The sequence below is a fragment of the Pyrgilauda ruficollis genome, unplaced genomic scaffold, assembly GCF_017590135.1.
Source record: "Pyrgilauda ruficollis isolate IOZ18807 unplaced genomic scaffold, ASM1759013v1 scaffold1, whole genome shotgun sequence".
Lineage (NCBI taxonomy): Eukaryota > Metazoa > Chordata > Aves > Passeriformes > Passeridae > Pyrgilauda > Pyrgilauda ruficollis.
Window position 1 is genome coordinate 17,443,875 of NW_024508100.1, and position 23,069 is coordinate 17,466,943.

The window sequence follows — 23,069 nt, forward strand, 5'->3', positions numbered from 1 at the left end:
GTCTTAAAGTAACTAAATGTGGAGTGTTGTTTGTAGTGAAACCTGGAACTGTAAATTTCTGAATGGAAAGCCAACTGAATCATGGGGAAAGTGATTTTTTAGATTGGTTAAGACAGTGTTTGAATCTTGGTTTGAAAGATGGTTTATTGCCATTTTGTGGCTTTCACTGTAATTGAAATACAGTATGATTTAGCCAAAAATACAAAAGCAAATGAGTCCATATCACTGGCAAAGATACACTCAAAGGGTTAATAAGTCTGCAGAAGAGGTTAAGGGGAGAGATTAGCAGCAGTAAGTTAAAAATGTGTGCATTTTGGGAACATTGCTGATAAAGTTTTCCATTTTCAAGACAGCTGAGAAGGAATATAATCAACAGCACAACAATAGCAAAAATCACAGATAATTTAATATAAAGGCAGATTTACATGCTCCATGCAAAATTACTGTACATGCAAATTATTATGTTAGTAGGTTCCAGTGGTATTCTCAATTTCACATTACACTGCAAATATCTAGGGGAGGACTGTGCTGCAGCTTTTAATCAAGTGAAAGGCTGGTGCTGAGCAGTGATGTAGAGCAAGGGTTGGGCAGGCAGCTGAGTGCACTTGATCAGCTGCAAGGGCCTGCAGTAGCTCTCAGCTGGCTGCTACAGTTCTTCCACCAGGCTTTTGTCCAAGAGCACCCAAGCAGGGAGGCTTACAGTATGAGGGCAACCTTACAGATATTAAAATTTCTTCAGCTTGATTCTGGAAAAGAACAGGACAATATGGTATTTTTTCCCTCTTTTTGTTATCTCTGCTTAAGATGTATAAGGATATTTTAACAACTTAGTCTGTGATTTTAGTGGGGGCAATCCTCAAATAAATAGCTTTTACACTCAGATGCTCATCATATGTGAACGGCAATATAGCTCCATTGACTGTAAGTTCTGGACCCTACACCTACTGAGAGATAAACCTGAACTGATAGTTCTTATTGTTAAGCAGTTCCCAGGAAAACTAAGAAATATTTTTGTTTGGAGGTAGAATAGTTAACACTTAAAGTTTTATTTTAACTGTTGGAGTTTTTTCAATTTACTGAACTGGGGATTGCTTTAGAGTATGTGAACTGCAATATAAGCCCATTCGAATCTGTGTACTGTCTATGGGGATTGTGGCTGAATTAAATAATGAGAAATCAATGCTGTTAGAAATAAATTTATTGAGTTATAAAGTAAATTGTGGAGAACTGATAAGACTGGCTTCTTTCCATGGCTCTCCGTACTATGGAGCTCAATATACTTCCCTAGTCTCCTACTGTTGCGACTGAGATATACAAAATAATATGCTTAGGACAGTGGGACTATTTTTGTATCTATAATGATGCGAACAAAGAGCTAGGCTATAATTCTGTAAAATGATGCATACATTATTCCTTATTTTATATTACTCATTACTAGAATGTTCTAGTGAGCCACAGTAAATATGGACTAACTAAACTAACATGAAGTCCCATGTAATGGAAATAGACATTCATAATATATATGTCTCCCATAGCATATAGGGAATTGATAAAATTATAATTATGTTTTGATTTTAACCAGTAAAATGAGAGGTGTCATGTTCTGTTCATAGGTTTTCCTCGATACTTTCTAGACATTTTTTACTCTGTAACTTATCTGTTATTGGAAGTAGAAGTGCTTAGTAATTTGGAGGATTTTTTCGACTGTGAGGTATGATTCTTTACAAAGGAAATGGGATCTATCTTCAAATGAATTGTCTTTTTTCCCGTGTGACTTGAGTTAATCATATAAGCTTCAAGTTCAACAAGCACTTAAGTATAACTTTTAACTAATTGCATTTTGAAATTTTTTTTTTTTTAAACTTTAAGAGGTTTTTTTAATTCTCTTGAGATCTGTGGTGCTTGTCACAAGGAAGCAGCAGGAAGCTGATGGAAAAGGGTGCAAAGTCCTTTCAGGGCCATGTGTCTAGTGCCAGGGGACATTAATGGCAATTTAATTTTCACATGTTTTGTATCCCAGTGCTGGAAGATTTTTAAAATAAGGAGTCTTGCATAATTAATATTTCATTGTTTATCCAGTTGTGTTGGGGTGTGTGTGAAGGTGTATGTCATCCTTGTGGCATCTGCTGCTCTCTCTCCAGAGCCACCTCAGCATTCTGGAGAGCTCAGTTAAGTTATCCCTCGGCTTGGTGACACTGAGAAGACCAAAAGCTACTGCCCTACAAGGAGGAAAAACAGGAGGTTTCTGGCTGTTTCAGCTACAGTCAAGACTTAGCCGATGATCTCAAAGGCTTGATGTGTGTGTTTGTCATTGCACACTGGGAGCAACCCCGTTTACTTTGACCTCTGTGATTTGGTTCTGCAGTTTCCTAGTTTGCTCTACCTGTTTTCTGGTCCTCCTGCTCATTTCACAGCTTCCAGAAAACCTCATTACTAAACAGAATAAATGTATGGAACCTCTGATGTTTCTTTGTGGCAATTCCCTGCTGTGCTCTGAGTTTCCCCTGTTGCTCACTTGCCACATCGTCCTTGTGGGTTTTCTGCATCCAACTATTCAGATCAAAGTGATGTCCTCACAAGATGTCTTCATAAATCTTGCTTGGACTTACCTGTAGATTCAGGCTGTGTTTTTTCTCATTTATAGAGATCTGATAATTAGATCGCTCAGCAGTGTACATTTCATCTTGGTCAAATGCAGACATATGATTATGCTTGAGTGGAATTAGTCTGAACCCGTGGCAAAATTCCTGACAGCTTTAAGCTTTATTTTGTTGTCTATGGGAAGACAAAAAAATACGCAATCCAGCATAAAGCTTGCCAATCCAAAGTTTGCTCATCAGTGTTTTTGGAAGTGTTTCAAGTGGCACAATGATTTTAGTCCAGATGTACTCTTTGTATCAGATGACCCTAAATGTTTATGAATGGGCACCAATGGACCCTAAAGCTAGATTGTGTTACCATTAAGCTGATTATGTATAGCTGTGGTTACCTTTACAGGGTGATGGGTTCCACATGCTGTGAGTAGTATTTTCTCCAGTCCCTTGTTTGACTAAGTATTTCATCGAAACCCTTCCACTCTGAACTGTCTGGGGCAAATACAAAGAAATTATCCATTCCATTCAAGATAACAGACTGATCATCCCAGCATCTGCTATCACCCACAACTGCCTTCTAACAGGGCATAAGAAAAGCACAAGCTGTTTTCTCTAGATACAACTTTTCAAATGAGAAAAAGAATGCCTAAATACTTTCTGGTCCAAAACAGACCCATGGGAAAGAATCTGAAGATAATGATAGCCAATCAGGAAAGCTGCTTCAACCTTATGAGGTGTTTTATCCTCTAATGACTCTCATAACCTCACTCTAGTTGATGTAACCCTGCCTGTAGGATATGAATTGCCCAAGGAAGACTTCAATTCCACTGTCTGCTGAGTGAGCAACATGGCCTGTGTGCTCTTACACTTCTCTCCTACAGGTGTAGGATGACCTTTCCCTTCACAGATCTTGCTTTCCCTCAATCCTCTTGCTGAGGTGCAGTTGAGCCTCAGCACATGGTAACCCTCATGCTCTGACACTGTTGGAGAGAGAAGGGATAGTGGTGGTAGGGAAGAGTACAGATGGCCCATCACCAACAGGAATTTTCTTTCCTAAGTAATCAGGAATGAAATGAAAATGAATCCAAGTATCATTTGAATTGAAGCATTTTAGCAATTACAAATTTTGTGGTGGAAAAGACAATTATATGTAAGCTAAACCTACAGGAGAGGTTGGAAAGGACTCTGCTGCTGAATCAGTGCCCAGCAGTCTGGTGAGTATCTGCTGTTCTCTTCTGTCTTCCACACAGGGAGTGAAATGCAAGTTATCTCTGGGCACCGGCCCAATGTCAGCATTTTTCATGTTTGCTACTGGTTACCAAATAGCCAGAAAATTTCACTCAAGGTACTAAGAAGATTGTCCAGATCTGTGTAATTTCTCTTTCCACTGAGTGTCTAGAAACCACCAAGAAAGTCATCCCAGGTGCTTTGGTGAAAGCTGGATTTCATCTTCAGTATGGGCGGTGGGCTCCTATGCACTTTAATTCAAAGGGACAGCCACTACTAGCCTGTGGTTAGGTGTTGGCTCTTGCTGTTGTCTTTCATCGGGGGGCTGGTGCAGATCTGGTTTGAAGTAATTGGTTTTATGATTAATATTTCATTTTGTATTGAGAAATAAGTTTGCTTATAATTTAGCCAAAAGAAGTAAGAAAGCTTACTCTTTTCTTCACCACAGTATCTATTCAGAAGCCACTGAGTTAGGCTTGATTGAGTCTTTGGAAAGGATGAAATCCAGAGGATTCATTACTCTTTTCCATTGATGGATTCAGATAAATAATTTTTTGCATTTTGCATTGTGTGAAGGTGTCATAGAAGTCTGGTGTTTCCTTAGACACCTTTGTTTTGGTATGATTTATTACAGCTTCATCTAAGAACCAAAACATTATTACATTTTGAATTCACATCACAAACAGTACTCTCACAGTAGTTATTTTCTTTTTCTCTTTTTTCTCTGATAAAGTAGAAACCTTCACACCTGGAACTTTCAGGAAAGGATAAGACAGTTCTCAGGGAAATCTTAAAGAACGGTGAGAAATAAGTGATAAAGGATAAAAATTGTGGGTGTTTTTAAACAAATACTAAATATTGGAACATGATAATTAATGGCAGGCTTTTTTTCTTTTTTTTTTTTTTTTTGTTTTTTTTTGTTTTTTGTATTTTTTCCACCTGAATTTATCAAGACCTTCTTGTATACAAGAAGGAAGGAGATAAGTAAAGTTGCAAGTGAATGTGGACAGAGGGGATAATTCATAAGAAGAATAACTGCCAATGTTTAAGTACCATTCAGAAGAAAAAACTTTAAATGGGAATGGGATCTGCTTTAAAATCTCCACTAGTGGTAACACAAGAGCAACAGGAGAGGCCAGTTCTCAGGTACCACAGTTGTGGCTATACCCTTAATGCAAGTTCTTATGAGACATTCAGTGATGACACACTGAAGATTCACAAAAATATTTATTGTCATTAAACGCAGAGAAACTGAAATCAGAGGACAATTAGGCAGCAATACTCCTCTTTTGAGTTGAAAGGTCAACTGCACCTTCCTTTCTTCTTAATATTTCCGTATGTCTTCTTTCTCTTTTTATATCTCTTTCATTCTCCAAATGGCTTCTTTAAATGGAGAAAACTTTGTTGGAGAAAAAATCATGGGGGTATTTGTATAAATTTATGTAGGACATCTGTAGAACAGAAAGATCACCTTTCTGGCGATGTAAGCTCTAAGTTGTGTCTTTGAAGTATTTTAATTGTTGCTATTTTAAAAACAGCCACAAATATCTTACTAATACTTTCCATGATAACATGAAACAGCTTATAGGACTGAGGGGTTTGTTTTGATTTTTAAGAGATCACAGACTTGGATAAGATGGTGTCAAGTGCTACTTACTATTTATGCAATGCAGATGTTATTCCTGACCCCGAATTTTTCCATTTCCCCAAAATGGGTATGTAGTATTTTTGGAGAGACAGTTGTCTACACAAGCCAAACTTAATATACTAAAATACAGAAGTTGTCTTTTTAGAAATTTGAACATTCTGAAAAATGAATCCAGTTATTGTCCCCACTACATTACTAAATGCATGTTTTTTGGAAGGTAAGCAACACAGTGGCCTTTTAATTTACACTGAAGAATTTCATGCATTACTAAATGTTTTTATAGCTGAACACTTAAGCCTCACTTCCAGCTGTTTCCCAAGTGCCAAAGTGTGCCCACTTCTCCTTCCTTCAAGGCCAACATCTATCATCTTTTTTTTAACAGGTGGACTAGAGCAGAGAGAGCAGTTATGTAGCATGCCAGAAAGTCATGTTAACAGCAGAAGCCAGAATTCATTCATTGTTACTTTATCTCCTAATTCAGTATCTTCACCACAAGACCCCTCTTCTACCCAATCCTATAGAAGCATGTAGAAGTTTTCAGAGTGCATTTAAAATACAAATGTCACTATAACAACTACATGCAACAGGTTTCAAAGTTAACACACTAGAGATGGCTGTTTAAGCCGATTGCAGACAGGGTGAGAAGCCAGATATCCTGACTTACATCAGTGTTTAATGTGGGCTTGGGGGCAGGTGAGTGTATTGTTAGTTGTTCATTGAGAAGTGCATAGCAGACTCCTATGCTTTTCTGTTATGATTGTGCAAATCTAGTTCTTCGTGTTGTTTCTGAGGTGGTGGAAAATAAAGGGCTTTTTGTTTTGAGCCTAGTGGATTATTTCCTGTGAACTCCAAGCCTTTTTTCCTTTCCTGGTTCTGTGCCCTTCCTCCAAACTCAGGAAAATTAGTTGTCTCAGGCAGCCCTACAGCCACCGAGTAGGGGAGGAGGGAGTTCCCAGCCAGCTCAGCCGGAGCAACGACAGGAATGAGCATTCCTGGCTGAGTGGCAAGTAACATCCCTGGACCTGCGGGAAACATGTACACTACTGCCTGGCCTTCCACGACAGTCTGATTTCTGGAAGTTGAGCTGCTAGCGTGTGATGTCAAATGCCATTAGCTAACACGAATGGCAAGACAGACTGGAAGTGTAACATTTCACAGTGGTTTCAAACAGATGCTTTTTCGCTCGATCCTTTAATGTTAGGAATGGCTTCGATGCCGGGATGTTCCCAGAAAGTTTTAGTTGAGAATCCGCGGTCAGCGCTGCATTACGGGGCCGGGCAGCGCGAGGCGGCGGCCGGCGGTTGCCTGCGTTGCCGGGCGCGCTGCCGGAGGGCGAGCGCGCTCCCCTCCCGAGCCCGCTCCGTTCCCGCCCGCCGGGATCGGGCGGCCTCAGCCCGGGCGCGGGGAGCCCCGCCGGAGGCGGAGCGCGGCGGGGGCGGGACGCGGCCGCGGCCCTTCCTTTCCCTTCCCTTCCCGCCCCGCAGCCCCGCGGCTGCAGCCGGCGCCGCCACGGGCAGTGTCCCCGGCGCGCAGAGCTCGCGGTGCCGCCGGCCGGCGCTCGGCGGCGGGGACACCTCGGGAGTCCGCGCGGGCCCGTCCCTCCCGGCGCATGAGGCGGTGGGAGCGGCGGGCGGCAGAGGCGGAGAGGAGCGGCCGGAGCCGGGGATCGCCGCGCCGGAGCCCCTAGGATGTCACCATTGTTCAGCTGGGTGGCCAAGGTAGGCGGCGCGGCGCCCTCCGCGCTCGGGAAGTAAAGTCCAGCCTTAGAGCTTGCAGATGTTCGCGTGTAATTTCCAGGCAAGTCAGTCACCCCTGGGAAGGGAGCAGAGCCCTGCTGTATTGTTCAGGCAGGGAAGAGGAGGAGCACTCAAAGTGACCACGAAAGTCAACCTGCTGTCATACGTGGCGTGGGTTTAGGGGCTAAAAGCGAAGCTGTAGGTCTGGTCGACTCGTTCTACGTTGCTGCGGATTTGCAGAAGGGGAGAGCTGAAATTAAAACTGCTCAGAAGGCCCTATCTCAGTGCCTTTTGAAGTCTAACGCTACTTTTACACTATGGGGAATGTGTAACAGCGCTCCCACTGTTTGTTTTGGAGTCCTTTTTTTCCATATTTTTTGTCATGCTCTGAATTTATGAAGAACAATGAGTTGGATTTTAGTGGGACACTTACAGGTTTTATTATGACAATGCACGTGTCGCCTTCTTCGTTTGTGTCTAGGGCTTCAGTAGGATTTTCTACTGTAATTGAAATTACATATGGATGCAAAGCAGTAAAGATGGTTAAAGATCTCTAGAATACAGTTTTGAGCTGATGTTAAAAAAAATTCTAAAGTAACCGTCATTATGAATTTAAAATGAGCTGCAAATGATATTCTGTCTCAAGGCACAGTTCAACCTGTAGAAGAGGACAAGTCTGTGAAAGAGCTGTACAGCAGTCAAGAATTGTAGTTTCCTTTAATAAATTAGCTGGGGGAAAAAAACCGTGTATCCTGAAATTCAACAGATAGGTAGATTGCTAGGCAGACAACATAAAACCTGATCCGCCCTTCTCTGTTGTCAGGTGTAAATGGTCAGTTGCTTAATTACTTCTGCATTCCTGTTCCTGAATATTTAAGAAGTAAAATACCTACCCTCAGAAGATACTAAGAGGGAAGTGCTTGATCTGTGACTGTTGCCTTTGTTCAGATTCTCAGATAGAAGGATTTGCTCTATTCTGTTTTGAAAAGAGGCTGCTTTAGACACACCCTGAAAAATGGAAATGTATCCTTCTGTCTTTCCACTTGCCTTTTTTTCTCTGGGTGAAGACCTGTTGGGTGGAGCACGTGTAGTGACCTCTCCCGTCACTCCTCAGCCTGTCTCATGCATAACCTAAGGCCCGGTTCGCCGTGCACTCTGCAGGAAAGATTCCGGTTGATGCCCGTCCCGACCCTTAGGAATGTGCCGGTCTCCTGTACAGGTGGCTGCTCTCAAGGATGAGTGATGCCACTGAGTACATACTTCAAGGATGCCCCCAAGGCATGGCTCATTTCACTCTCTCGTTGTTCACTTGCCAGCTGGGCAAGGCAGCTGGTCCGAGAGGAGTTGGTATCGGAGGAGGTTGGAACTTGTAGCACACGGAGCTCACTGTGTTTTTAGAGAAACAAGCCCTTGCACAAACGCACTTCTGACTGCTTTTAGGAGTGCTTTCTTTCTGGGCTTTCAAAACTAATTATTTCAATGCTTATTCCTCACAGCTCCTTAGTTTTAGTCTTTTGATGGCCATTAATTGTCAGCACTAATTTGGGAGGGAAAGCAAGGCACTGTACTTAGAAATATAAAATGAGGCTCGTTAATAGACAAAACTTTCCTGCCTGCCAAAATCTGATCAGTTAAAATGTAGGAGCTATTGCTGTGGGCTTTCAACACAAATGCAAGCCTTTCCAGTATTTATAAGATGGTGGTCCCTCCAGAACAGGAGGGGATTGTAGGAGGAGGAAACTGTCCCCTTGCATCCCTTACTTACCCACTTAGGTAAGTGTTTAGTCTCACCAGGCAGGTCACCAGGCCTGCAGATAGTTACATGTGAAGCAATTTACTGCCATGTACTATAAAATTTATTTCCCTGGTGTTTGTATAAACATTACCTTTTAATGTATCTTGTTTACACATTTTTAGCTGCAGTTTCACCCAGCTTGTCTCTTACCTACGCACAGGCTCCTCAGGGCTGAGTTTTGCAGTACTGCCCGGCTCAGCCATGGGGCCCATTCTGGGCTGGAGGATAAAGCCCCACTCGAGTCATATGTGGATTGACGTTGCCCCCATTGGCCTTATAGATGCTGGCTGAACCCCTGTATGATGGCTCTGTGGATAATGAATTCTAAACTACTGACTTGTTTTACTCTCATAAAATTATTTAAATAAAAAATAATAGTTATACCTGTCTTTCCTGCATGGTTTGATGCAAAGTTAGACAACTGACTTAAAGGAAATCTCTGACTAAGCACCTGAAAGCACAGTCTCTTGGCAAAGTGTAAACTATGTTTGCACTGTTCTGAGCAGAAAATACAGTTTTGTGCTTTGGTAGATACACAAAGACTATTCATATTCATTTAGATCACTGAAGTAACTGTTACTAAAAGTAATCATTGTGGGCTTGAAAATGTCGCGAAAAAGACATGCAGGGTTTTAGTGGTAAACTGACACATTATTAATTCATTAGTAGGAGGTAATAATACAGTGACAAGTGTTATAAATAATTTTATTTCTGTTCCTATAATATTTAATACAGCTTTAGTAAAAAAAAAAAAAGTATATTTGTCATAGTTCATTACAAATTGCTTAATTTTATAACTTATTTCTGTTTCTATAATATTTAATACAGCTTTAGTAAAAAAAAAAGGATATTTGTCATAGTTCTTTACAAATTGCTTAATTTTATAATGCAAATAAAATGCTTCTATTCAGAAGCAGCTTTACAGCAACCAGAATCAGAGAACTGATTGCTGAAGAAATTGAAACAATCCTTAGTGCAAGAAATTGTAGAAATAATTTTGAGTAAATGTGTCCTCAGATTCTCAGCTAGCTATGAAATTTGTACAGTTTGTCTTTCTAGTTACAAAAAAAGGCGCTGTATATAATTTAATAGCTGTGTTCAACTTATTTTGTCTGAATGATTATAAACCAACAAGGAACCAGTAAAGAGAATAACTAAGATGAAACGCAAAGCAAAGTTACACAATTTAATTAGAAGTTTCTTCTATAATTATTAAGAGATGCTCCCTCCTGAGGGGAGCTGCAAGTGATAGAGTGTGGTGCTGAAGCTTGAGGAACCTCCACTTATGTGCCACCAGCACTGGAAGAACAGGGTGGGTTTACAGTGCAGCTGTCCCCAGCTGGGTTGGCTAATCTTGGACCTTGGCTTGAGAAAGCCAATTGTTTGGATTCCTTCTCCTATGAAAATCAGATTTTAGAGTGTATTCACAATAGATGCTCTGAAATTCCCAACAGCAAAACAAGAAGTAAGTTTTAGTTTGGTTTGGGTTTTTTTTCAGGATTTCTGAGTCAGAAGGGCCTATGAGCTTTCCACAGTTTGGGAAGGTCTCAAGCCATCAACAAGTTGCTGTCCTATTCAGTGCAGCAAGACGTGGTTACTTGGCTTGTGCCATGAAACATTATTGAAGAAGTAATCATAATAATATTGGAAATGCCTTTATATTTATTGTAATCCTAAATGTAGTTTTTTATTCTGTGTTAGGATTGATCTTGCTGCTGTTTTGCCATCATTCATACTATTCCCTATATAATAGAGAGTGCCAATATAATGGTAGACCTCTGGAGGGGCATGCATGGGAGTAACAATATACTTCTTAGTTAAGGTCAGAAGCTATAAATGAAATTAATTTGCCTTCTGAAAGGAATGAAGAGGAATGAGAGACTGAAAATCATGATGGCCAAGAAATCCCCTCCTGCTTCTTTTTTTTTTTTTTGTCCTTTTTAATGGTGTTCTGTAAGGATGATTTTTGCTTTTTTGCCGGTCTGTTCTAGGGTATGTCATTTATGAGGATGTTTTGCTCCAGTTTAACTGCTGTGCCTCTTTCTTTTATTCTCTACAGCTTCTAGCAAAGTTGAGCACCTTTGTACATCTTTAATCCCCGAGTGAATGATTTACATTTTAGCCAAACAAATCAAGTTTTGGTCTCTTCAGGAGCCCCCATAACCAGCCATTTAAAAACTGTCCAGAGCCAAAACACTTACACATTTGTTAAACCTGTCTTACTTTTAAGCTCATCTTATGATAAATTATTTGGGTAGGTAAGTGGTGGTGGTGTTCTATGGGGTGCAACTCTTGTTTTTGTTAGTGCATTTATCCCTGATAACCCTAATTGTAAAGGAATTTGAATACTTGCATACCGTATCAAGAATCAAGTAGTTAATAGAGAGCTAGTGCCAGGGAAGAATTGGGAATCACTGAGGAGGGAAGGCTCAAAAGCCACAATTTTGCTTGTGGAAGAATCTCCTTGAAGCCATTGACGCTGTGGGTATGGCTGAAAGGACAGACCCTCGCTTGTCTCCCAGGCTGGATGCCAGCAGTGTAGCAAAGAGAAAGTACAGATTTCTGCCAGAGCTGTGTTTTGGTACCCAAGCTTACACAATGCCCTTGTCAGAAAACACTACATTTCTGCTCAGTGTGATTCTTCAGGTCAGTTTATGTTGGGGTAAAATGTTGTTGCCAATTGACATCTTTCAGATAAATGCTGATGATCACAAAATACTGAGCAGTTCAAATGCACTGTTTTCTGTATGCCAGTCACTCCCCGCCTTCCCCTGCAGGGGCCCGGGCGATGACTGAGGAATATGCGCTCAGCATTTGAAATTAAGTCAGTCCTGTGGTGAAACCCTTCAGTTACTCAGCACTTAAGTCCCCTTTGGAACTATTTGCTTTTATTCTTCATCCTTCCATTTCTTTTTGTGCACGGCAGGCTGGAATTGCACCTGCTCTGCTTAGGTGTTCCCCATTTGATGGGAGAGGGCTGGAATGTAGTCGCTCACATGGCTTTTGTGTGGCTGCGCAGGTGTTGTGAGGCAGTGTCCTCTGCATTTGTCATCTACATTAGGAGTGCTTAGTAAGGAGCAGAGCTTTCATAGAGAAGTTCCTGGCCATGTAGATTGCAGTTTAGCAAGGTTTTTCTCTTGAATCATTTATGCCTTTCTGAATTAATTTCTCATGAGTGTCTTCTTTGAGGTTCATGTTGACCTTCAGATTTAACAAGCCAAGCCTGACAAGGTAGTTGAGCTTGCTCTTTTGTACAGGTTCTGTCCTCTGCAATTCAAAACAGAACTTTTAGCCTCTAGTCAAACACCATTTGCTTTTCTTTGCTGAGGGGCACCCTGGAAGTTGGTGCTAGCTGTCTTCATGTGGTTAACATGTTCTGAGCCGACCACTAGCAAAACTACTAGTAAATCCTGCAGCATTAGGGAAAATCCCAGATCATATCAAAGATAGATGATACAACTAAGGATTTGTTTGGATTTTTTTTCTGTATGTACATATGTCTGCAGCACTGCAGTTTAACTTTATTTGCCTTACATTTGATGATTTAAAATACTGTTTCACATCATAGCCTTTTTTTTGAAAGGCTGCTATAATGAAGCAATCTTTTATGTGTACTAGAGGTGTTCATGAGAACACCAAAGCAGCAGTTCCACTCTGAGTCCTATAAATAGAAATATCCTTAGGGAAAAGTCAGGTAAAGAACCTCTTTACAGTTTGTAACTTCCCATTGTTCTGCATGCAGGAGCTGCAGCATTTCTGAGAAACTTCTCTTTTAAGGGGTTGTTGGAATTTTTTTACTGAGCCGTCTAATAAAAGCTTTAAATACTTTTAGGAAGTCTTCTAAACCATTTTATTTTAAATTTGAAGGAGCTGAGATTGTGTATGTTGTACAGAGGTTGACTAATAACTTAACAAGTAAATCCTCAATGGACTTATTGAATTATTATTCAATTAATAGAATTACAACTTGTCTTTTTTTTTAATTAGAAGCCTTTACAGCTCTACTGTTCAAGCTGGAATTCTTATGGATGGCAATGACTCAGAGGAAAAACATTCTCAGCCTCTGTTTTGGTAGTATTTTACATATCAGTTAAGATACACAAAATATGTCAAGAGATGCTTACTAATTTGTATGGGGAGGTGAGGCAGCAGAGCTGGGAAAAGCAGCCAGAACTCAAAGATCAGAAGCTGAGACAGGGGAATGACTTTAGCTACTGTGTATTGGTTTTATCACTGAGTTAACTTTACTGAATTGTATTTGAATTGTTTTCAGTTATTCTTGCTTTTTAATCAAGTTACAATAACAAATCATGAGATGCATTAATGCATAAATATAGAATTTTAATAGGAGTACTTTCACAGAATTGCTGAATAAGCTGAGCTGGAAGGGACCCACTAGGATGAAGTCCAGCTTCCTGGCCCTGCACAAGACACCCCCAAGAATCACACCACACGCATCATCCAAACGCTTCTTGAACTCTGTGAGGCCTGGTGCTGTGACCACTTCCCTGAAGAGCCTGTTCCAGTGCCCAACCGCCCTCTGGGCAAAGAACCTTTTTTTAATATCCAGCCTAAACTTCCCTGACATGACTTCAGGCCATTCCTTCACATCGTGTCACTGGTCACCATAAAGAAGAGATCAGTGTTTGCCCGTCCTCTTCCCCTCATGAGGAAGTTGTAGACTGCGATGAGGTCTCCCCTCAGTCTCCTCTTCTTGAGGCTCAATCTTGAGGCCCTCAGCCACTCCTCATATGGCTTCTCCTCAAGGCCCTTCACCGTCCTCACCGCTCTCCTTTGGGCACATTCTAACAGCTTTATATTCTTATTGTACTGTGACACCCAAAACTGCCCCCAGCACTCGAGGTGAGGCCAGCACAGAGCACAGGAGGACAATCCCCTCCCTTGCTGTGCCTGATGCCCCCAGGACAGGGCTGTCCCTCCTGGCTGCCGGGGCACTGCTGAGTCACATTCAACCTTCTATTGACCAGGACCCTCAGGCCTCTTTCCATGGCACTGCTTTCCAGCATCTCATTCCCCAGTCTGTCTGTACGTCCAGGTTTGCCCCATTCCAGGTGCAGAATCTGGCACTTTCCCTTGTTAAACTTCTATATTTGCTGATTGCCCAGTCTGCTAGTTTATCGAGGTTGCTCTGCAGGGCCTCCCCGCCTTTGAGAGAGTCACAGCTCCTCCCAATTTTCTATCATCTGCAAACTTGCTTAGTGTCCATTTCTAAAGTAAAATCTTTCTGAAAAGCATAATTTTCTTGCTGAGAAGCAAGAGGGAGGTTCAGGCACTTTTTCAGTGGACCTGTTTCAGAGGACTAGCACATAACAACAGAGTTTCTGCTGCCTCTTTTCCATTGTGCTTTCAAGTTCCCAAAAGACCAGGCCGCTATTCCTGGATCAGCTGGCCAGGTGCACAAAAGCTGCTGTTCTTAGCCTGGATGAAATCCCATGTAGGTTGCATCTATGTTAGTAAGTGCCATAGAGCAATATGTTGTTCAAAGGGTGCTGAGGATAGGTTCTATACCTCACTCTGGGAAGTGACTTTTGCTTTAAATTGGCCATAATTTGGTGTCTGAACCAAGTGCCTGTTTGCGGCAAAATATATCACAAAATGAATGTTTAGTTCTGTTTAAATGGGTGACAGTTCTGATATTTTGATATATCCCCATAAGGTAGTCTGTCACATAAGAAGTGGAATGGGAGAATCCACTCTTTCAAACACAATCCTCGTTCAAAACAAAATAGTGAAGTAATCACACCAGATTATACTTGAGAGTCCAGTTAGAGAAGCTGGACAAACAGCATACACATGGCTGTGGCTGTGTGGACACATTGTGGCACAGTGGATGGCCCTGATGGAGGGAGTAGGGGCCCATCAGGGAATTTTTGTTTCATTGGGATGTTGACCTTTTGGCTAGTGCTTAGTGAAAATATCAGGCCTGAAGAGGTTATGTGGAATTTCTGTGCCCTAGACTTCTGTCTGTTACTAACTGAAGAGCTGTGAACAGAGTATGAAATCGTTTGTCGCCTTCCATTCTCAGGGCACTGTGTATGTAAGCGCACATGTTAATGGTCACATTTTAAAACCAAACATTATTCTGGAGTATCTGGAAGCTTCTTTCCAACTCAAAAAGTTGCTAGCTTTGGACATGTGAATGTTTCTCTTTATACTTTGCAGCACCATCACTGTAATCAAAAGCATGGGTTTTTTTCCAGGGGAAACCTTTGATATGCAGCTACCAAACAGGATTTTCAGGTACAGATATCCTGTGAAATTGCAGGTTTGGGGAAAACAAGGTGCTTATGCATAGTTGCACAGGCACACTCCCTGCTACTGAAAATGGCAAAGCTGAGCTAAACTAAACAGCTCCTTTCTTTTTCATTGAACCATTTTGGGGAATTTATGTGTTTATTTCAAGGAGCTATATAGCCAAATATCTTACTTTTACCAGATCTTAACAGTTGCCTCACTATATTTACTGAACTATTGGTCTGCTGCTGTAGTACCAATGAGATGAACTCACTGAAGCCGTTGTCATGGAAATTTGGATGGTTGGCACTAAACGTTTCATGCTGGTTTTGTTTCTGTGGAGCTTTTTATAGCTTCTAATCTCCTCAAATGCAAGTCATGGAAAAGAAAATTTGTAGCAGTGCTTTGGGGTTTTAGGCAATTAAGTACAAGGGGCCTGTCTTTAAAACTGTTGTAACTTACCCAGAACCTTAACCAGTAATATCTTTCGGAATTTCAGATTTGGATATGTCTCATTGGAATATAACCTACAGAGTTTATCATTCTGTGAAAGCAACATTTCTGTTTGACATATAGTCATTGAGGGCTGACCATTTTAGACCAAAGCATATTTTTTGTATGCAAACAGTTCATGCAGCTGATGTGGTTTTGTTTATGAAATGTGGAATAATATAAAAAATATTTATTGTAGTTTGTTATAATTCCATCAGCAATTTTTTCTTTTGTTTTTTTTTTTCCCCCAATTTTTTTTTTTTTTTTTTTTTTTTTTTTTTTTTTTTTTTTTTTTTTTTTTTTTTTTTTTCCCTGTGTCAGCAGAGAAGGATGAAACCTGGTGAATTAACTGCTCTTTTAAGTGAAAGTCAGAGTAGTTTTCATGGGATGTTTAGTCATTACTTTCCCCTCCTGCTCTCCTAGGAGTTGACCTGAGGCAGCTGAAATCTGTTACTATATGACAAAGCAGCAAATGCGCTCATCCACAAGCAAATCAGAATTTTGTACCAATCAGGCAGAATGCTGGAAAAAGCTGATCAGCTTCTTCGCTCCAGTTCCCCTGGGGCCTTTGTAAGTTTAATGTTCAAGTAAGATTGCTCCAATTAAAAACATCATCTGTCCCTGTGCCGCCCACCAGCAGCCCTAGGAAGAAGGGCTGTGTGGCTGGCTGTTTCCGTTGGAAATCTGTCAACTCTGTTGTCAGAGTCAGAGATGGTGTTTTACTCTGCTGCAGATAAAACTTACACATCATGTCAACCAAAAGCATTCACGGGTTGACTTCTCCCATTGCCTTCCTTTGTGAAAACATCAAAATAAATTTTGAGGGGAGGGAGATTTTGACACACATTTGGGTCAGCTGTCAAAAAGGTTGTATCAGAAATAACCTTAGTTGTAGTGAAGATACACATGGAGTTTTCTTCCTTTCTTGATTGGAGTTGGATATTAATGAGAAGGACAGAAGAATTTCAGGCTTTTTTTTAATTTGTAAAGAAATTATATTCACTTCTGTCTGTTTTGCTAATCCCTATTTTGCCAGTTGTACCAGTTTTGATAACTGGCAGCCCAGGAGGAAAGGATACCAGGAGAGAGCCTGTATGCTATTGTACAAATGAAATTTAATCTGATTAATAATTTATTTTAAAAAAAGTTACTACCTAATTTCCTGTTTTAAGTCCTGACATTGCCTTTCAGTCAGATATTGCCAAAAAGACAAATTCTCTGCCCTGCCTCAAAAAAAATCAAAACAGAAAAGAACTCTTGTCCTGAAAGCTTTGAAATGCCATTGCTGTCTTTTTCCATTTATAGCTATTTAAGAATAGGCTTCCTTCTGTTTCCTACCCCATGGCCTCCAGCAAAGTCACAAACCTGTCTCAACCCTGTGAAGGGAGCTGCTTGCAGTTCCATCTTGCACCTCTCCCAAAAAAAAGGATTTCATCTCTGTTGATAATGAATGAGCACAGATATTTCTAGGTATTGCTTTACAACAGGTATTGCCTCGTTGTTCAGTACTCGCCTTGTAAAATGTGAGCCAGGAACCCTGTAGGTATGACCAGCAACTAGAGAAATGCTGTTTTCATTTGTGAAATTGTGTGAAAAGAAACCTTTGAAACAAAATATGGAGAAAATACATCTAAAGATGTTAATGCCTTATTTGAAATATCTTTTAATTTATTCTACAGTTGTTCCATTTAAGTTTATGGTACTGAATGGAGGAGCAGATAAAGCTATGCAGGATGAAAATAAATGGGTTTTATTGTAAGGACAGAAAGGACTGGGAAAATATGAATTAGTGAACACTATGTAATAAGCACACCAGGTATATGGCAGAGTATACCTGTATTCTTCCCAAAAGCACAATTTATAGGAATAGCCCCTCCAGAACCAGTCAGGTGCTGTTGCATTTGAAGGTATTCTAAACACACGCTGGGACTTTGCCAACTGCAGTTTGCTTTTGAGTCATGCATTTTCGTGAGGAAGGATCCGAAAGTAAGAAGCAATCTAGGACATGGAGGTTTTTTTTTTATGGAGAGTAGCCAGCTTTTTTTGTATTTCAGGATTCAAATAAGGTATGTCTTAAAAGCATGTGTAAGAAACCCTTTAAGTGCATCAGCAACATGATGTATCTCTCTTGGGGAGAAAGCACCATCACAAAACAGAGCAGTCCAACTTCATTAGAGTATTGAGTACACTTAAGTTCTATTTCTGAGCTTGTTTACAATACTGCATGAACAGATTCTGCAAATGCGGGTTTGGGTTTGTTTTGTTTTTTGGTGTTTTTTTTCCAGAAGGAAAGAGAACCTTTTTGTCCCTATTTAAATTACATGGAGTGCTCTCAAATTCACGTGATTTTGCAAAAAGTGTACTCTTTTCTGTCTGGCTGAGGAATCATGAGGAATGTTCTCGAGCTGAGATTTGCCTGTAATATTAAAAGGAATGCAGTACTGTGAAAGTGGCATACAGTACTGATGACATCAGTCTGCAGTACTTTAACAATCTTCTGGAGCTAGCACTTGATGTGTGTGGAAAGTCTAGTCCCCTTTACAGCTTTTCATGATAATGTGTATACTGTAAAGAGTATGTGTTGGCTACATGGAGCTCTGCTCTTCAGCTTACTGAGCTTACTGTGTCAGTCATCTCAGATGATGCTAATGGCATTCATCCACTCATCCAGGTCAAAAATAACTAGATTTAAACAGAGAACTCTCTTCTGCCCCACACAGAATATCCTTTGAATTTTAGTGCAGATTCATCACCTTTTTTAAGCATCCCTGCAAAATTTGAGTCTTAGCCTTATCACTCTCACTTATCCCTTTCTCTGTATAATGCCCATTCAAACCTTACTAAGGAAACCATGCCCACAAGTAAACATGTATGACTGGTCTTCCTTTTATGGGCCCATGGTGATGATATTCAGCTGTTGAGCTCTCCATTATTAAGGCTGAAACAGCACCTCTGTCTTGCTTTTGTAGGTTTCACAGGCCTTCCTAAGCAGCATACCTGCACTGTGGTTAGTCCTGCTGGCTGTTACCCTGGCTACCCCTCCCAGCCCTCTGGTTGTGCTCCAACTTGTTCTCCTTTTCAAAGGACATTGATGAGTTCCCTGGTTAAGTGAGACACCCAGTGCATCTTATGTGCCATAGAGAGAAATGTTCTAGACCAACTGGTGAAGCTGCTCAGAGTGGCACAGTTTATAGCTGTCTTATGGGCAGTGAGGATACAGCAGCAAAATTGTGGTTCATATGTGTTGAGAAGTGAAGTCATGGAGTGAGGGTGACTTGTCTCTCTGTGCACCTGTGAATCTGAAATACTTAGGGAGCTGTTGGTAAGAATGTCTCTTCAGTTCTACCCCTGGTGCATTTGCTATGCACAGAAAAACTGACAGGAGCTTGCAAGGACAGTCATCAGCCAGGGACTGGAAGAGCTGTGAACTTTATTGTTCCCCGAATTAAATCTGGGTTTGAAAGTGATTTTGTGGGAAGAATAAAAATCAAATAAAAACTGTTTATTAAGAGTCAATGGGTAAAAATGTTTTACAACAAGAATTGAAGTTAATGACTGGAAAAAGTCAGGGAGGTGTAGGAGACTATAGACCAGTCTCTAAACAAGATAACAGTAGAAGCAAAAGCTCTGTGAAGACACTTGAGATAAGACCTGAATATAAAAAGTCTTTCACTGAAATAGAGATGAACTGCAAAGTTCATAGCTCTTTTCTACCATGAATTTCTGCTAATGTCAGAGAGTAAGATAATTTTGTCTTGCTATTCCTATGTGTAACTTAGCTGTATGTGACTCCCAGCATCTCATCAAAGTTTGAAGTTCTATCTAACTTGGAAATTTGTCTTGCTCAATGTGGGAGACTGCACCATCAGAGGTCACTTCCAAATTAAGTCATTCTCTGATTTTGGAAAGAGAAATCATGCAGTATCTCAATTTAAAAGAAGAATATCTGTAAACTATATTAATTAAAATGCTTTTGGTTTAAAAATGCCAAACTTTAAATCCTATGAGTGGAGAAAAGTGTTTGAGAAGTCCGTTGACCACTACTGTGGCTTAAAGAGTGGTAAGGACAGGAAATGCTGATCTGCATTGATTTCTGGACAGCTATTTTGCCACCAGTGTACTGAAAACAGACCAACTGGTTTTTATTACATATCAAACTGCTGAAATAAAAGCTTTTATGCAGTCTTTTAAAAAATGCAAGTAAATACTGTGCTGTATTACCTTTTATCTGTGTTGCATATGTTTAAAAATTATTTTAATTTCTTCATTCTACTACTTTTACAAATATTCCATGATCGTAAATAACTTACAGGTGACAAAAATATTGCTATAATTGTCCTGATACAACTAGATAGCTTCTCCCACGGTTAAATAGCTGTGTACCCTATCTTTTCTGTAGCAGTACTCTCTCGTAAAATCTAGAAGGAAAGATGCTAACAGCAAACAGTATTAGATTTCTTGACATATTTTATTGAGCCTGCTCTATTGATCAGGGAAAAAAAGCAAGTAAAAGCGCTTAAAAATAATTCCGATGTTCTCTCTTGCTTGAGTAAGCTAGCAAAATTCAGGCAAAACATCTGCTTGTTTCAAGAGTTTTGTGAAAGATTTTCCAGGCTTGTTCTAGCTGGGGTGGTGTGAGACCTCCTGAGGTTCAGTTTAAGAATCTGACCCTAATGTTTTTCAGTCTCCAGCAATTTCAGGACTCTGTTGCATAAGACCAGTTCCTGTCAGCACAGGTCTGGCTTAGGTTAAACAAAACCTCTTATGTCCGTGAAATCATTAAGCCAGTGCTTCAGCCTTATGCAGAGACTGGTAGGTGTAAACAGGTGGATTTGTGCTGCAGGTATAAATATTGCATAGCATCTAGAATAATAAATTATCCCACTTTTTTCTTTTTTCAGCTAGTTCTCCCAGCTTTACATGCTTGTATGTAAACTTTCTGGTTGACTGCTAGTTTCAAGGGGTAAAAATGCAATTGCAATTTATGTGAGGGGAAAGAGCTGTTCTTTGTTCTTCAGATGCAGCAAACCCATGCATGCTTAAAAATTACTGCCTTTTGTCATTATTTGTTGCATGGCATAGAAGCTGTAGCTATTTGTCTTGTGACTGAGTAGCATTCACTAGGAAGTCCTAGGTGTTGGTTTGTAATTTGCTTGAATACCCACAAGCCACGTCATAAGAATACTCAGCATTTCAGTTTCCTGCTTTGTCTTTGCAAAGTAAACATTCTCATTATAGCAGAAATAACGTGGTCCACTTTAAAAAAACCCACAAGTTCAGTGTTATTTTTAATGGTTATAGATACGTGATCTTTTTCTGTATCTAATTCAGACATTCTAAACACAAAACATTTTCCCTAGTACTTTTCATTTGTGTCTTCTGTTCAGCAGGCTTATTTGGCCTGAAGTGATAAGAAGGTAATGCTATGTGTTTGGTAAAAGTTCATTGTTGTTTACACAGATGTTATGTACATAGTTTTGTGGGTTTAGGGAAATAATTTTAGGTCAGCAGCAGTGGTTTTTCTGATTGCAGAAATAATCTTTATCCACTAATTATATATTTGTATTAAGAAACAAATCAGAAAATACTTAAGAATAGAAGTATGCTAGAAAAGAGGATTTGCATGGCAGGAAGAAATCCTGTGCACAACAGTCTTTCCCCACTGTCTTAGCAAGTTCAGATTAGAAGGCACAATTACCAATAGGTATGTATAAAAGCAGTTGGTATCTAAATCCCCAGGGTGACAGAGGGTGGCCCCTCAGGAGGACATCTAGTTCAGCCCCCTGCTCAAAGCAGGGTCACCTAGAGCAGGCTGCTCAGCTCATGTCCAGTCAGAGTTTGCATATCCACAAGGATGGAGACTCTGCAATCTCTCTGGGCAACCTATGCCAGCTTGTAATTAAATTACCTTTGTAATTAAACAAAAAAGATAAATATCTTGTGTATATATATCTTGTATATATATATTATATCTTGTGTAAACATATTGTGTATCTAATTCTTGTGTTCAGAAAGAGCCCACAATCTTTAAAAGACTCCAAGCAACATTAACTTAATTCAGAAGCAACTTCATCCTTGCTGCTTTTTGATACAAATTGAAGAGCCATAAAACCTGATTATGTTTACATCTTAATTAATTTTTGGAGGTTTGCAAGAGATGTGGTTACTGATCACCCAGTGGCATGCTGCTTAATCTGGAAATGTTCCAGCTGTGGTTAATAAACATTTGGCAAGATAGAGCCTACATCTTTATTCTAATAACCTGAAATAATTATAATATACTTATTTTTAACTACTGTTTACTTCATGTTTGTTTACTAAGCATCCCGGTTTGTTTACTTGGAGAGCCAATGTCAGAGGATACAGAGGGCAAGTGGATTGTTCATTTTCCATACTTGCATAAAAAGTCTGGAGTGGTACAGGTAGATAAAAAGAGCACAAATCTTGATCAGGCAAAGTGTCGTTCCAGGGAAAAAAAGTATTTGGTTTTTTTTTTTTTTCATTCATTCATCATGGATCTTATCTTTACTAATGAAAATAGATAAATGTGTATAAATAGATAAATGTACATAAGCATCGCAGGAAAATGAGGTGATGATCTGCTGCTTCTGCTGTTTCTGCTGCTGCTGCATCAATTGCCTAATCATAAGTAATAAAATTTTATTAGCAGGCTGGAAATTTTTTTAGGTCTGTAAGTGAGAACAGAAGAGTCTGTGTTTTTTAGTAAGTGTAGCACGGAAGCCAGCTGTTACTTATCAATGACATGATTCAAGCCCTAGCATGTGTGAAAATAAATAAATAAATACTCCCCTTGATTTTTCATCAACAGGCCTGCTTGGTCTCCTCAGACACAAAGTTTATTAACTACTGCAAAGTCCTTCTGTGTGATATAGTGTCTTTCCCTAAGCACTGTCTGTATATAAAGTATAGCCACAGTTGGATAGCTATTTTGTCAATGTCCAAGGTATTTGTTAAGAAAAAACATTGAAGAAATTAAATTCAGTAAGTGCATAGATGTGCTGGATCCCTAGTGCCTTGTCAGGGCTTTAGCTCAGCCGTAACCCTTGCAGCACCTGCACTGCTGGAAACTGTCCTTATAGTCACTGATGTGTGTGTAGCTTACACATCAGGGAGAGCTTAACTGTGGTTGAGGTAGTGGTCCTCTTTTGAGAACTGATGTTGGCTTTACCAAAGTAAACAGAGTCCAGAAAATGCCTCAGTCCTTTGCTGCTGCCTCTGCAGCCTCAGCAAAAGTGGAGGTGGGATTGCTGGTCTCTGCATGTATCCTGGGCAGCTCAGTAGTAAAATTGCCTATGGCTGAT

At 40.2% G+C, this 23,069-nt stretch overlaps 1 protein-coding gene across 7 annotated transcripts in view; it reads left to right on the plus strand.

Annotated features, from left to right (window-relative positions):
* TBC1D1 (TBC1 domain family member 1) overlaps positions 1-23,069 on the plus strand; it is a 105,934-nt gene that overhangs the window by 23,044 nt on the left and 59,821 nt on the right. The window contains exon 1 of one of the 7 annotated variants that reach the window (XM_041458631.1): positions 7,032-7,187. The exons of the other annotated variants lie outside the window; for them this stretch is intronic. Coding sequence (XP_041314565.1) covers positions 7,158-7,187 — 30 coding nt within the window. The 5' untranslated portion in view covers positions 7,032-7,157. Of the gene's footprint in view, positions 1-7,031; positions 7,188-23,069 lie in introns of those variants that run through there. 7 annotated transcript variants of the gene reach the window in all.